At 51.1% G+C, this 12,676-nt stretch overlaps 1 protein-coding gene and 1 long non-coding RNA gene across 2 annotated transcripts in view; both read right to left on the minus strand.

Annotated features, from left to right (window-relative positions):
• LOC309361859 overlaps positions 1-12,676 on the minus strand; it is a 157,143-nt gene that overhangs the window by 9,222 nt on the left and 135,245 nt on the right. The window lies entirely within an intron of this gene.
• CD74 (CD74 molecule) overlaps positions 1-12,676 on the minus strand; it is a 28,776-nt gene that overhangs the window by 9,222 nt on the left and 6,878 nt on the right. Inside the window, exons 2-5 of the mRNA XM_081897052.1 lie at positions 12,453-12,628; positions 4,255-4,331; positions 2,578-2,640; positions 303-398 (exon numbers count right to left, since the gene is read on the minus strand). Of these exons, the coding sequence (XP_081753178.1) occupies positions 303-398; positions 2,578-2,640; positions 4,255-4,331; positions 12,453-12,628 (412 nt within the window). The remainder of the gene's footprint in view (positions 1-302; positions 399-2,577; positions 2,641-4,254; positions 4,332-12,452; positions 12,629-12,676) is intronic.

Here is a 12,676-nt window from a genome sequence, read left to right on the forward strand (position 1 = left end):
GAGAAGGACTAGGATCCCTTCCAAAGTCTTAGACTCCAACAGGAATAAGTCCCAAGGCAAATAAAATTAGCAGGATAGAGAGCTTCTAGAGCATGAGACTCAATCTCAGGCCCATGGGTTCAAGCCTCACATTGGGTAAAATATTCCTGCATTGCAGGGGGCTGGACTAGGCGATTCTCGTGGTCCCTTCCAACTCTATGATCTGTTAAATGAGATAGGGCCTATCCATTGTGACACCATGTTCTCTTCAGGACGGGGAGGGAGCGGGGGGAGAGGATTCTGTGAAAGATGGCAGCGCTTACCTTCCAGTCCTCAAAATCCAAGCGGCTCTTCAGAGTATTCATATTTTCCATGAAGCTCTTTTTCAGTTCAGGAAATTTTATGAGAGGGTTTGATTGCTGCAGGGAGGAACATGTTAACAAACGTTATGTAAGGAAAGTAAGTCTGCTGGAGGCCCAGAAAAAGATCACCTAGCAAAGCAAGACTACGCTCAAAGGATTGGGTCTGGACTGGCAGCATGTGAAATGCCAACTCCATCTCATGAATTCAACCAGATACAGTGATGGTGAGGTCCAACCAGAGAGCATGGCAGCAGACCCACTTGTAGGAGTTGAATCACCAGCACAATCTTCTAAGGCAGGCAAAAGGTACAGGTGGGAGGGATTGCTGAACTATCTCTACCCCCCCCCCCTTCATCCTAAAGCTGCCTCCCTTGACTGCTCCTCCCTGCCTTGGAGAGCTCAAAGTTTGGATGCAACTAATTTTAAGAGGAAAACAGCCACAGCAGAATGATTTCAAAGGAAACATACAAATGGAGAGAAAGGCTCCTCTCCCTAGCTTTTTTGCTGGCATAGCTTATTCTGGTGGCTGTTTTGGAACAGTTAAATTTGTTTTTAGTTTATGTCAATAATTGATTGTATTATTGGGTTAAATTATTTTTGGGTTATAGTGTTTTGCTGCCAATTTCCTAAATACCTTGGGTTTCTTTGGGACATTGAGCAGGGCATGGGTTTGGGGAGGAAAATACAAAGAAACAAGCAAGCAAGTGCATCCAGTGAGAAGCTGAGATAAAAAGAAAGGCCTTTGCTTTCCCTAAAATTTAATGACAATTATTCACAGCATGCACCAGAAACTCTCACTGTCTGAATGTTTATCTAAGCTCCCTATTATCTAATCCATCTTTGTCCACATAGCCCCATATTACAAGTACGCCAATTTATCTAAGTTTCTCATTTAACAGATGCTTGCCATACCACCCTCCAAGGTCATTTGGTGTCATGAACTGGCAGGATGATGGGGATTCTGACAAGAGGTGTAGCTGGGGCTGGGACACAATGGGGCAAGCAGGGGATGAGGAAGAAAGTACTCACAGAGTGACAGGGGGTGGCAAGGAGCCAGAGTTGCAGGACCCCTCACCAGAGCCAGAGCGGCCCCTGTCTCCATGAACATGGTGGCCTCTGAGGTGTAGGGGGCAGCAAGAGGGTGCTCTAGGAGGCTGAGGCAGGGAAGGGCCCACAGCCCAGCTCCCTAACTGCCCAGGTGGGGCTCGCTAGCCCTGGGAGGAGGGGTGTGATTCCTCAGCTGGAGTGGGATTGGAACAGGTGAGAGTCACATGACTCATCAAGCCCAGATGTTGCAGTCAGCATGCAGAGTATAAAAGGGAAGCAGAGCTGAGGTGTTTTGTCTGCTCAGCTGCCCATATTCACTGTCTTGGATGCTCCTGGACCTCTGTGGGACTGTGCTTTGGGTTTGGCTCTGGAGTGTATCCTGACTGCTGGACTTGACTACTTGGAATGACCCTGGACTGTGTTTCCTGATATTTGGACTTTGTATGGATTGACCCTTGGGCTTTGAACTTGGCATACTGACTTGCTGCCAGGTAGGCCAGAGGTTCAGGACACTTGGGAGATTTAATTGGTGCAGTAGTGCCTTCTTTGGGTGCAGGAAAGTTTCCAAAGTGCATATGTAGTTCAGAACCTGTGCGGTATTCACGGTTAATGTTATGACACTTAGGCTGCAGTCCTTGGATCTAAAGAGGTATAGGCACATGGGAAAGAAAGGCATAGGTTGCTGCAGTTGTGCCTTGCTGCTTTTCATGCTGAAGAAATAACCAACTATTCAATCGAGCAGTACCAACTGGTGCACTAAAAGCAATGGAACCCATGTGCCTGTCCACCCTTCCCTAATTTGGATCCCTGCATAAATACTGTATCCCCAATCCTTCCCAGGAACGCAAACACACCTGTCAGATACTGTGGTTGGAAAACAAAGAATAGGTTAGTGGCTTTTAGGAACATAAAGAATATCTTGTTCTGTGCTATGAGTTGCAGTCAACAAAGTTGTGCCCGTGCATCCTCTACCTCCCTCTTCAAATCTGCCCCAATGGGTTGGGTGGCCCACAGGAAGAGGAGTGCTAGAGGGTGTTCCATTGAGCAAGTGGAAGTTATTGGGCTAACAGGATGACTTTGTGGGATTCAGCCCTAGGCCTCCAGCAGTTGAGTCTGTAGCTGCAAACTTGAGGACTCTCCATCTAAGACAAGCAAAACTGTTGCACAGGCAAAGAGATGAGGCTCTTACCATGAGCAGACGTTTGATCTGGTCTTCAGTGCTGTTGGTCAGCTTCATTTTATCCTCTGGAGACTGTAGAAGAGACGACAACAAAGAAGTTAAAATATCGTAATAGATCCAGGGTATCAGTCTGTTAGTGAATGGTAGAAATTAATAAACAGTAGTATTTAGATAATATGAAGGGAAATGGAAGCTGCAGAACTGTGCCAGACATGGGTTAGCGTATGCAAACCACTCTGCTGGGGCCAGCTAAGTGCAGAGTCATTGAGAAACAATGGGGAGTCGGGTGCTGGGCCATTTAGGACAACTGGCAATGCACAAAGCCATCCTTTCCCCCCCCATGCCCGAGGAGTGGACAAAGACAGGAGATTTGGGAGGTTACCAAGGTGATCGGGGCCTGATATCACAGGAAAAATTTTCCTTTTGAAATCTAAAGGTGTTCTGGGAACAAGTAAAAATGGATGGCATTGGATGGAGAAGGCAGCACCAAGAGACTAGGAGCCATGACTGCCTGGGCATAGCCAGGATTTATGTTACGGGGGCAGGCTTTATGTTGGGGGGGGGGCAGAACTGAGCTATCTGTGACACGATTGGTCAGTTAAGTATTTTTATTTACTTACTTGATTGGGATGGTAGCTGTGCCCCCCCCCTGGCTATGCCCATGCATGACTGACTGCTGCTTTGAACCCCAAAGCTATGAGAGAGGTAATGAGAAACACTCTTGGGGTGTCCTGTTCTGCACCCCCTCCACTGAAGACTCCAGGTGTAAATATGTGTACGATAAACCTTATTTCTTAAAGATGCTAGCCTCCGCTGTGCCACGATTTCCCCAACAGAAACACAGCCCTGGGTGAGCGCCTGGAACACCCCTGAAATCTTGCTACCGTTTGGCGTAGATTGGGGGTGGCATGCAACTTTTGTCACACTATGAAGCTGCTCCTTGCCCAATCCCACAGAGCAGACTACACAAAGGGTTCTTCCCTGTCCTTCACATGCTGCAACAGATACAACAGACTTACTTACACCCAGGTCTCTCTGAACTCAACATGAAAATTTAGTTGTGACTTTTTTATGTGATCCAGATCTCATTTAAGTATCGTTGACTTAAAGGGAAACAACATGGAATGAACTTCAATCGGGATCCAAACCATTAGTATGAACTTCCTCCCAAGGGTTCTGGGGTGTCCCTAAACCAGCTTTGGCAGCATTCCCTGGTTGCTGCCACCTCTAGGGAACGTTGACAAGGAAGGCTAATTCCCTGGCAAACCATTCCTGCATACTGCAAAGTGACCAAATAAGAACTGAGAACAGAGCTGGCCTAATAGGCTGTCAGCTTCACTCATGTCACATTGACTCATGTCAAGTTGAGCCAAGTCACTCTCCCTGCTCTGAAGCTGCTGTTTCAAATGGAATCTCTCTGCACAGCTTAATTTGAGGCAGGACCTGTCAGTCTCAAGAGCCTAACGTTTATTTCCAACACTGGTGTAAGGTCTAGGTGCCGGGAGCATTGTATACTAGCCAGGAGGGGTTGTTTTTGTATTGGCAGACTGGCTGGAAAGGAAAGGCCCCAGAAGACAGAGCAAATGTCTTCCCCCTCATCCATAGCTGGAAAAGGAGAGGTTCCGAGGCAGCAGGCAACCCTCACACCTCCCCACCCTGTGCTAGTTAAGCAATTGTCATCTTTACCTCTTCATCTGGGTCCCTCATGACCATAGGCATAATGTTGGCCATTGCCATCCTCTTCGGGTTAACTGCCTTGGGAGCTGCAGGAGAAAAGAGTGGTGCAATTCAACATGGAGGAAGATTTTTATTTTTAAAAAAGTGGTCTCCCCCAAGGATATTCCTCTTATACAGATGAGTCAAACATACAAGAGTACAAATTATATTGCACAGACAGTTCATGACTTCATTCAAGGTGTCTGAGCTGGACTCAAAAGTGGAAACTTTGACTTGTCCCCCCCTCCAGTAGCAGACACCCCCCCATCTCATATTAGAAACAGCTTTCCAAACTCTACCCCTGGGAGGGAAATCCCTCAAAACTGTCCAAAGGCTCAGATAGCTTTTTTAAAAAAAGAATTATTCAAACTAATCATAGAATCATAGAGTTGGAAGAGACCACAAGGGCCATCGAGTCCAACTCCCTGCCAAGCAGGAAACACCATCAGAGCACTCCTGACATATGGTTGTCAAGCCTCTGTGTCAGGGTTTCTGGGAGAGAGGAGGAGATGACAGAGGAGACGGAGAGCGAGTGGGAGGAGGGGCAGAAGGATGAGGAAGAAGATGACGGAATTCTGAGGGAATCCACGAGTCTGAGCAGCGAGTCAGAGGATTCTCAAAAGGGGGTTACCTTAATCAAGCAAAGGGGAGGAGAAGGGAGAAGCGGAGAGGAGCCCAGTGGAAGACAGAGGAAGCAAGAGACGTCTCAGCCGGAACGGAGTAAAGGGGGTGGAGTCGTCAGCCTCTCGGAGGGAGCAGGATTAGGAGAGAACAGAGAGAGGGGGTTGGAGCAGGGTGTTCAGCCGGAAAGGGTGGAGAGCAGAGCAGGGGGTGGTGTAGCGGTCGAGAGAAAGGTCAGCAGCAACGTACGCGCGCCAAGTTCAAACGTAGAGGCGCGCGGAAGTGGAGAGAGCTCAGGGGAGGAGCCCGGCCCTAAAGCCAGAAAGAGGGGGGAAGAGGCGGCAGAGGATTCAGCCTCAGGCGAGTCACGGAGAGAGGGAACCCAGGGGGGCAGGAAGACCCTGCGGAAAAGAAAGGAGAGGAAGAGGTGGTCTAGAGCCAGGCTATTAAGTTGGTGCGGAAGAGGGGAGGAGTCAGAGGGGACTGCAGCGGTCTAACGTGGCAGACGTACGGCCACAATGCTGAACTGTATGAGAAGCAGAAATCTTCAATAAACTTTTCCTCTAAATAAGCTGCAACGGAGTGAGGTCTCTTGTGAGCTGGGACCAGTCCTGGGTGGCCGTGACAGTAAGTCCCCTCTCTGAAAGCAAAAATTTTTTTTTGCGAAGCTCACGAACGGGAGCAGCCATGAGCGCTGAGGAGCAGCTGGTTGCATTGCGGAATCAGGTTACCGCTCTCACATCGGCAGTCATTGCTTCGCAGAAGAAGAATGACGACTTGGAGAAGACGTGCCAGGATTTGCAGGCAAGGTGGGAGCGCGCGGACAAGGCGGGGGCCCCAGGATCCAGAGCGGAGGGCATTGCGCTTGGACGAAGGGGGGGTGCCCTAGTTCCGCATTTTAATGGCAACTTGCAAGACTATCCCAATTTCAGAGCGGACGTTGTATATGCACTGCACTTACTCCGTCACGATTTTAAAGATGAGGAGGAGAGAGTGGGGTTCATTGTTTCGCACCTGCATGGGGAGGCCAGGGCTTGGCTACGCAGTTTGTGGCGCGAAGATGGACCGGCCCGTCGCGATTCAACTGCGTTCATCAAAGCGATGGATTCTTGTTTTCAATCCTCTGTGGATGTGGACATTGCGCGCCGTCAAATGCACGGGCTGAGGCAGGGGAAAGCGACTGTGCGCCAATACCACTCTAAATTTTTTGCATTGCTCACCGCCTTAGATTGGCCAAAGGACAGTAAACCGGTCAGAGATCTTTTTTGGGAGGGATTGAGCCCCCCCATCAAGGATGAGATCGCTAGGGGGGACAGACCCCAGACCCTAGAAGACGTGGTGCAACGGGCTTTAGCTCTTGGAATTCGACATGAGGCGCGTCCGTGGCACGAGGAGGACGGGCCCCAAGCGCGTGCGCAAGCAAGGACTCTCCCTTTTGTGCACAGGGACTTCAGCCGTGCGCACCCCTCGCCAATGGGGAAGGACAGAGAGGAGCCAATGGAGATTGGTGGTGCTAGGGCTCAAAAGCCATCCCAGAGCCCTGTCCCTGGTGCAGCCAAAGCGAAGCCTCCTAGAGGAACCAGGAAGTGTTACATCTGTGACAGTGCGCACCACATGGCGAAAGAGTGCCCCCAGAGGCTCCAGAAGCACACTGCAGCGCTGGCAACTGTAACAGCAGAGGTGCAACCAGGGGAGCAGCTTCAGGGAAACGACAGTGCCTGGCTGGAAGCAGAGCTACTGGGGCTCAGCCAGGCGGATCTGTAGACAAGCCCCCAGCATCACTGCAGAGCGTGGACCCTTTGCCTCCCAAACCGGCAGTTCTGCTCACAGCAACACTCCAGTTGCCTGATGGGAGACTCCTCGAGGTTCCAATAACGATCGATTCGGGAAGCAACGCCGACTTCATGGGACTGCAGTTCGTTAAGCAGCACAACATGGCGCTCCTGCCTGCAACGACGCCTCTGAACGTGGTCACGGTGGACGGCAGGAAGTTGCTGGGGGGGCAAGTGGTGCAGCAAACCCCTCCCATGATGATGCAGATTGGCAACCATCGAGAGCTTATTAGTTTCAATGTCACCCACTTATCGGACACACCCATCGTGTTAGGCATGAGTTGGCTGGAGAGGCACAGTCCCGCGGTTGCGTGGTACCAGAGGCAGATCAACTTTTGTTCATCGTATTGTGCTCAGCATTGCTTTCAGACCGATCAGGGAGGAGAAGCTGAGCAGCCATTGCATCTGGGTATGGTGCAAACAGTGCCTCACAAGTACCAGGAATTCTTGGAGGTTTTCTGTGAGAAGGAAGCTGACAAGTTGCCGCCTCATAGACCTTACGACTGCGCGATTGATTTAGTGCCAGGGGCGCAATTGCCTGCTGCCAAGCTGTACTCCATGTCGGAGGACGAAATGCAAGAGCTTCGGGAGTTCATAGACCATAACCTCAAGCGAGGTTTCATCCAGGAATCTAAAGCAGCGGGAGGCAGCCCTGTTTTCTTTGTGAAGAAGAAGGACACGCCCCAAAAAAGGCTTATAGTGGATTACAGGTTCATCAACAGCTTGACTAAGCCCAAAGCTTTCCCCATGCCCAAGATTGACGACCTTTTAGCGACCGTCAGGAGGGGCAAGATTTTCACCAAGCTGGACCTACGTGGAGCTTACAATCTCATCCGCATCCGGAAAGGGGATGAGTGGAAGACCGCCATGTTCACCCCTCTGGGCACATACGAATACAGAGTCATGCCTTTCGGCCTCCAAAATGGCAGCCACGTTTTTCAAGCATTTATGCACCACGTGCTAGCAGGTCTCCTCTACAAGAAGTGTGTCTGCTTTCTCGACGATATCCTGATTTTCTCGGAATCGCCGGAGGATCACGATAAGGACGTGAGGGAGGTCCTGCAGAGGCTGAAGGAACACAGGCTGTACGCCAAGTTGGAAAAGTGCCAGTTTGATGTCAGAGAGGTTGGTTTCCTTGGCTACAAGTTGTCCGACGAGGGACTGGCCATGGACAGGGCTAAGGTTCAAGCGCTGTTGGACTGGAAAAGCCCTCGAAATCGGAAAGAGGTCCAGAGGTTCATCGGCTTTGCCAATTTTTACCGCAAGTTTATTAAAGGTTTTGCGAACGCGACGGCGGCGATCACTGACACCCTCAGTTCCAAGAAGAAGAAGTTCGTCTGGACCGAACAAGCGGAGCGGTCCTTCCGGACGCTTAAAGGTCTTTTCGCCTCCGAAGAGCAGCTGCTCCACGTGAATCCCGGCAGACCCATGCGGGTAGAGACCGATGCGTCAGACAGAGCGGTTGGGGCCGTTCTTTTGCAAGAGGATTCACAAGGCAACTGGCGACCGGGTGCGTTCTACTCCCGGAAGCTCAGCAAGGCGGAGCGCAATTATACCATATGGGACAGGGAGTTGTTGGCCATTCATGCAGCTTTCAAAGCGTGGCGACACTTCTTGATAGGAGCCAAGCACACGGTGCAGGTCCGCACGGATCACAAGAACTTAGAGTATTGGCGGACGGCTAAGTTGCAGACCCAGCGACACTTGCGCTGGGCGGAGTTCTTTGCGGATTTCGACTTCAAAATAGAATACATCCCAGGAGACTCCAATGTTATTGCAGACGCGCTGTCCCGGAAGCCGCAATACTTGGAGGAAGCAGCTCCAATCGCAGCAAAGCACATTTTCGCACCGCAGGCGTGGACGTGCGCTACCATCGCAGTCGACCTGGACGCGGTGCGACGCGCGTTGCAAAGGGATCAGTTTGCACAGTCTAAGATGGAGGAGCTACGCGGAGGGTCGCGACACACCGATGAGTTTCAATTACAAGATGGACTTTTGACTCGTAAGGGTGCCCTTTACGTGCCCACCGACGATCTTCGAGCCAAGGTTCTGCAACAGTTGCATGACGCCCCTAGTGCAGGCCATTTCGGCAAAGAGAAGACGATGGAGTTGGTGGCTAGAGACTTTTGGTGGCCCCAGATGAGAGGAGAGGTGGCGGACTACGTCGCCAGGTGTGATATCTGCCAGAGGTCCAAACCGGTGCACCAGAAGCAGGCGGGATTGCTAGAACCGCTGGAGACACCGCAGCAACCATGGGAGAGGGTAGCGTTGGACTTTGTTACAGACCTGCCCAGCTCCAGAGGTAAGACGGCGGTGTTAGTGGTGGTGGACTTGTTCACCAAGATGGCGCACTTCATCCCTTGTGCCAAGGTGGCGACGGCAGAACAGACCGCAAAGCTCTTCATCGATCACGTCTTCAGAGTGCATGGACTTCCGCAGTCCGTCTTGTCCGACAGGGGGCGCCAGTTTGTTTCCACTTTCTGGCGAAAGCTTCTGGGCATCTTGCACGTCAAAATCAACCTGACATCGGCGAGGCATCCACAAACCAACGGTCAAGCGGAGAGGGTCAACGCGATCATGCAGCAGTACCTGCGGTGCTACGCCAACCAGCGACCTGCGGCGTGGGTGGACTATCTGCCGATGGCTGAATTCGCCTACAACAACACGAAACACGCTTCCACCGGGGTGACGCCTTTCTTCGCGAACAATGGCCGTCATCCCAGAACCTTCCCGAGATTTGCGGCACCAGGAGGGGGGGGGCCTCAAGATGCCGACCAGTTTGCAGCGGAGTTGCAAGAGGTGCACGAGGAGCTGCGGAGACATTTGGAGCTGGCAAAACAGGCGTATAAGGTGCAGGCCGATAAGCACAGGAGGGCGGGAGAGGACATCCAGGTTGGGGACTGGGTGTGGTTAGCAGCCCACGCGATGCCGGCCAGGTCATTGGCCAAGAAGAAGTTAGGACACAGGCAGCTAGGGCCATATCAAGTTGAGGCTAAGATCAATCCGGTGGCTTTTCGTCTAGCCCTTCCGGAAGGTTCCAGGGTGCACCCGGTCTTTCATAGGTCGGTGCTCACTCCCTACAAAGCCCCACACAGGTTTCAAGAGTCAGGAGCACCCCCAGAGCCACATAGGAGGGCGCCTGAGAGGGGGGAATCGCCAAGACCAGGACCTCTTAACGAGGTCACAGAGATACTGGACTCGAGATGGGGGGAGGAGGGAGTTGAATATTTTCTCGCCAGGGAGGGCACACCAGCCGCTGCTAATAGTTGGGTGCCAGGCTACGAGTTAGACGAACCCCTTTTGAAAGAAGAGTTCCATGCACTTTTCCCACATAGACCCATGCCAGCTGAGTACTTTGATGACTGGCTTTTCACACCCACATTGTCAGATAGCACGTTCAGGGGTTTCTCTTCCCCCGAGGAAAGAACACCAGAATCAAGCCCGCCCAGGGGATCGTGCTCGGGGGTGGACACGGAAACCCCTTATTGGTGGGAGGAGCAGCCAGAGGAGGAATGGCGTAAGAGGTGGCTGATAGGTCCTTGGCGGGCAGCACCGGAGGAAGTGGCGATGGAAGCAGAGACTGAGAAGCATTTGGGGGAAGAACCCGACTTCGAATACGCTTACACAGAACTGCCAGCAGAGAACATTGACGTAGACGACCTGTATCCTGAGCCTACCCCCGAAGAGCCGCAGTTTCCACAACCGGTCCCCGGCGAGCGGGAGGGGGGAAGGGGGGGCTTCGAGGGGGGGATGGATGTCAGGGTTTCTGGGAGAGAGGAGGAGATGACAGAGGAGACGGAGAGCGAGTGGGAGGAGGGGCAGAAGGATGAGGAAGAAGATGACGGAATTCTGAGGGAATCCACGAGTCTGAGCAGCGAGTCAGAGGATTCTCAAAAGGGGGTTACCTTAATCAAGCAAAGGGGAGGAGAAGGGAGAAGCGGAGAGGAGCCCAGTGGAAGACAGAGGAAGCAAGAGACGTCTCAGCCGGAACGGAGTAAAGGGGGTGGAGTCGTCAGCCTCTCGGAGGGAGCAGGATTAGGAGAGAACAGAGAGAGGGGGTTGGAGCAGGGTGTTCAGCCGGAAAGGGTGGAGAGCAGAGCAGGGGGTGGTGTAGCGGTCGAGAGAAAGGTCAGCAGCAACGTACGCGCGCCAAGTTCAAACGTAGAGGCGCGCGGAAGTGGAGAGAGCTCAGGGGAGGAGCCCGGCCCTAAAGCCAGAAAGAGGGGGGAAGAGGCGGCAGAGGATTCAGCCTCAGGCGAGTCACGGAGAGAGGGAACCCAGGGGGGCAGGAAGACCCTGCGGAAAAGAAAGGAGAGGAAGAGGTGGTCTAGAGCCAGGCTATTAAGTTGGTGCGGAAGAGGGGAGGAGTCAGAGGGGACTGCAGCGGTCTAACGTGGCAGACGTACGGCCACAATGCTGAACTGTATGAGAAGCAGAAATCTTCAATAAACTTTTCCTGTAAATAAGCTGCAACGGAGTGAGGTCTCTTGTGAGCTGGGACCAGTCCTGGGTGGCCGTGACACTCTGCTTAAAGACCTCCAAAGAAGGAGACTCCACCACGCTCCTTGGCAGCAAATTCCACTGTCGAACAGCTCTTACTGTCAGGAAGTTCTTCCTAATGTTTAGGTGGAATCTTCTTTCTTGTAGTTTGGATCCATTGCTCCGTGTCCGCTTCTGTGGAGCAGCAGAAAACAACCTTTCTCCCTCCTCTATGTGACATCCTTTTATATATTTGAACATGGCTATCACATCACCCCTTAACCTCCTCTTCTCCAGGCTAGACATGCCCAGCTCCCTTAGCCGTTCCTCATAAGGCATCATTTCCAGGCCTTTGACGATTTTGGTTGCCCTCCTCTGGACACGTTCCAGTTTGTCAGTGTCCTTCTTGAACTGTGGTGCCCAGAACTGGACACAGTACTCCAGGTGAGGTCTGACCAGAGCAGAATACAGTGGCACTATTGGAAAACTCAAGATTTGCCCACACTGGAAGAATGGCAGATGCAACTGATAGACTATATGGAACTGGCAGAAATGACCGGCAGAATCCGAGACCTGGGAGAAGAGGCCGTGGAGGAGGACTGGAAAAAATTTAAGGACTATTTACAAAAGTATTGTAAATTGTATGAATGTTAAGAAAGATGCAAGATTAATAACAATATCGTTCCATTAAACTAGTTAAAGGGAATATGAAGATAAATGGAAAAATTGGATAAGATAAATTTTGGATAAACATGAAGTCAAAGTTTAAGTTTTTAAGGTTTGGGTAAAATTATCTGAAATTAGGGACATAATATTGGGAAACTTTAATTTAAGAATTGATACAAGGTAATAAATTGCTGGGTAAAGCTCGAAAAACTTGGAATGCAGGAACGAGAGATGTGAGGAAGTCCAAAGAAGTGAAGAAAATATGGTCATTGTAAAAGTATATGTTATTTTGTTTGTTTTTTACAATGTATTGGAAAATTCTTAATAAATATTATAAAAAAAAAACAGAATACAGTGGCACTATTACTTCCCTTGATCTAGATGCTATACTCCTATTGATGTAGCCCAGAATTGCATTGGCTTTTTTAGCTGCCGCGTCACACTGTTGGCTCATGTCAAGTTTGTGGTCAACCAAGACTCCTAGATCCTTTTCACATGTACTGCTCTCAAGCCAGGTGTCACCCATCTTGTATTTGTGCCTCTCAAAGGAAGAAGGAGGAAGCTACTAACCATGAGGGAGATTGTTGGCCAGCGACTGCAGTTTCAGCTCAGTGGCGGTCTTGGTTACTTTGGAAATCTGGGTGTTGTGCTGATACACAAAGTAGCCAGTCACTGCCTGGCCCGCGATAAGCAAGGCTATCAGGATGGAAAAGGCAGCATAGACGGGTTTACGGCTGGAAGAATCCCTGCAAGATACAAAAGAGGCATGTCAGTTTGTCCAATCAGTGGCCCAG

Source organism: Podarcis melisellensis (assembly GCF_964234715.1).
Source record: "Podarcis melisellensis genome assembly, chromosome: 2".
NCBI lineage: Eukaryota > Metazoa > Chordata > Lepidosauria > Squamata > Lacertidae > Podarcis > Podarcis melisellensis.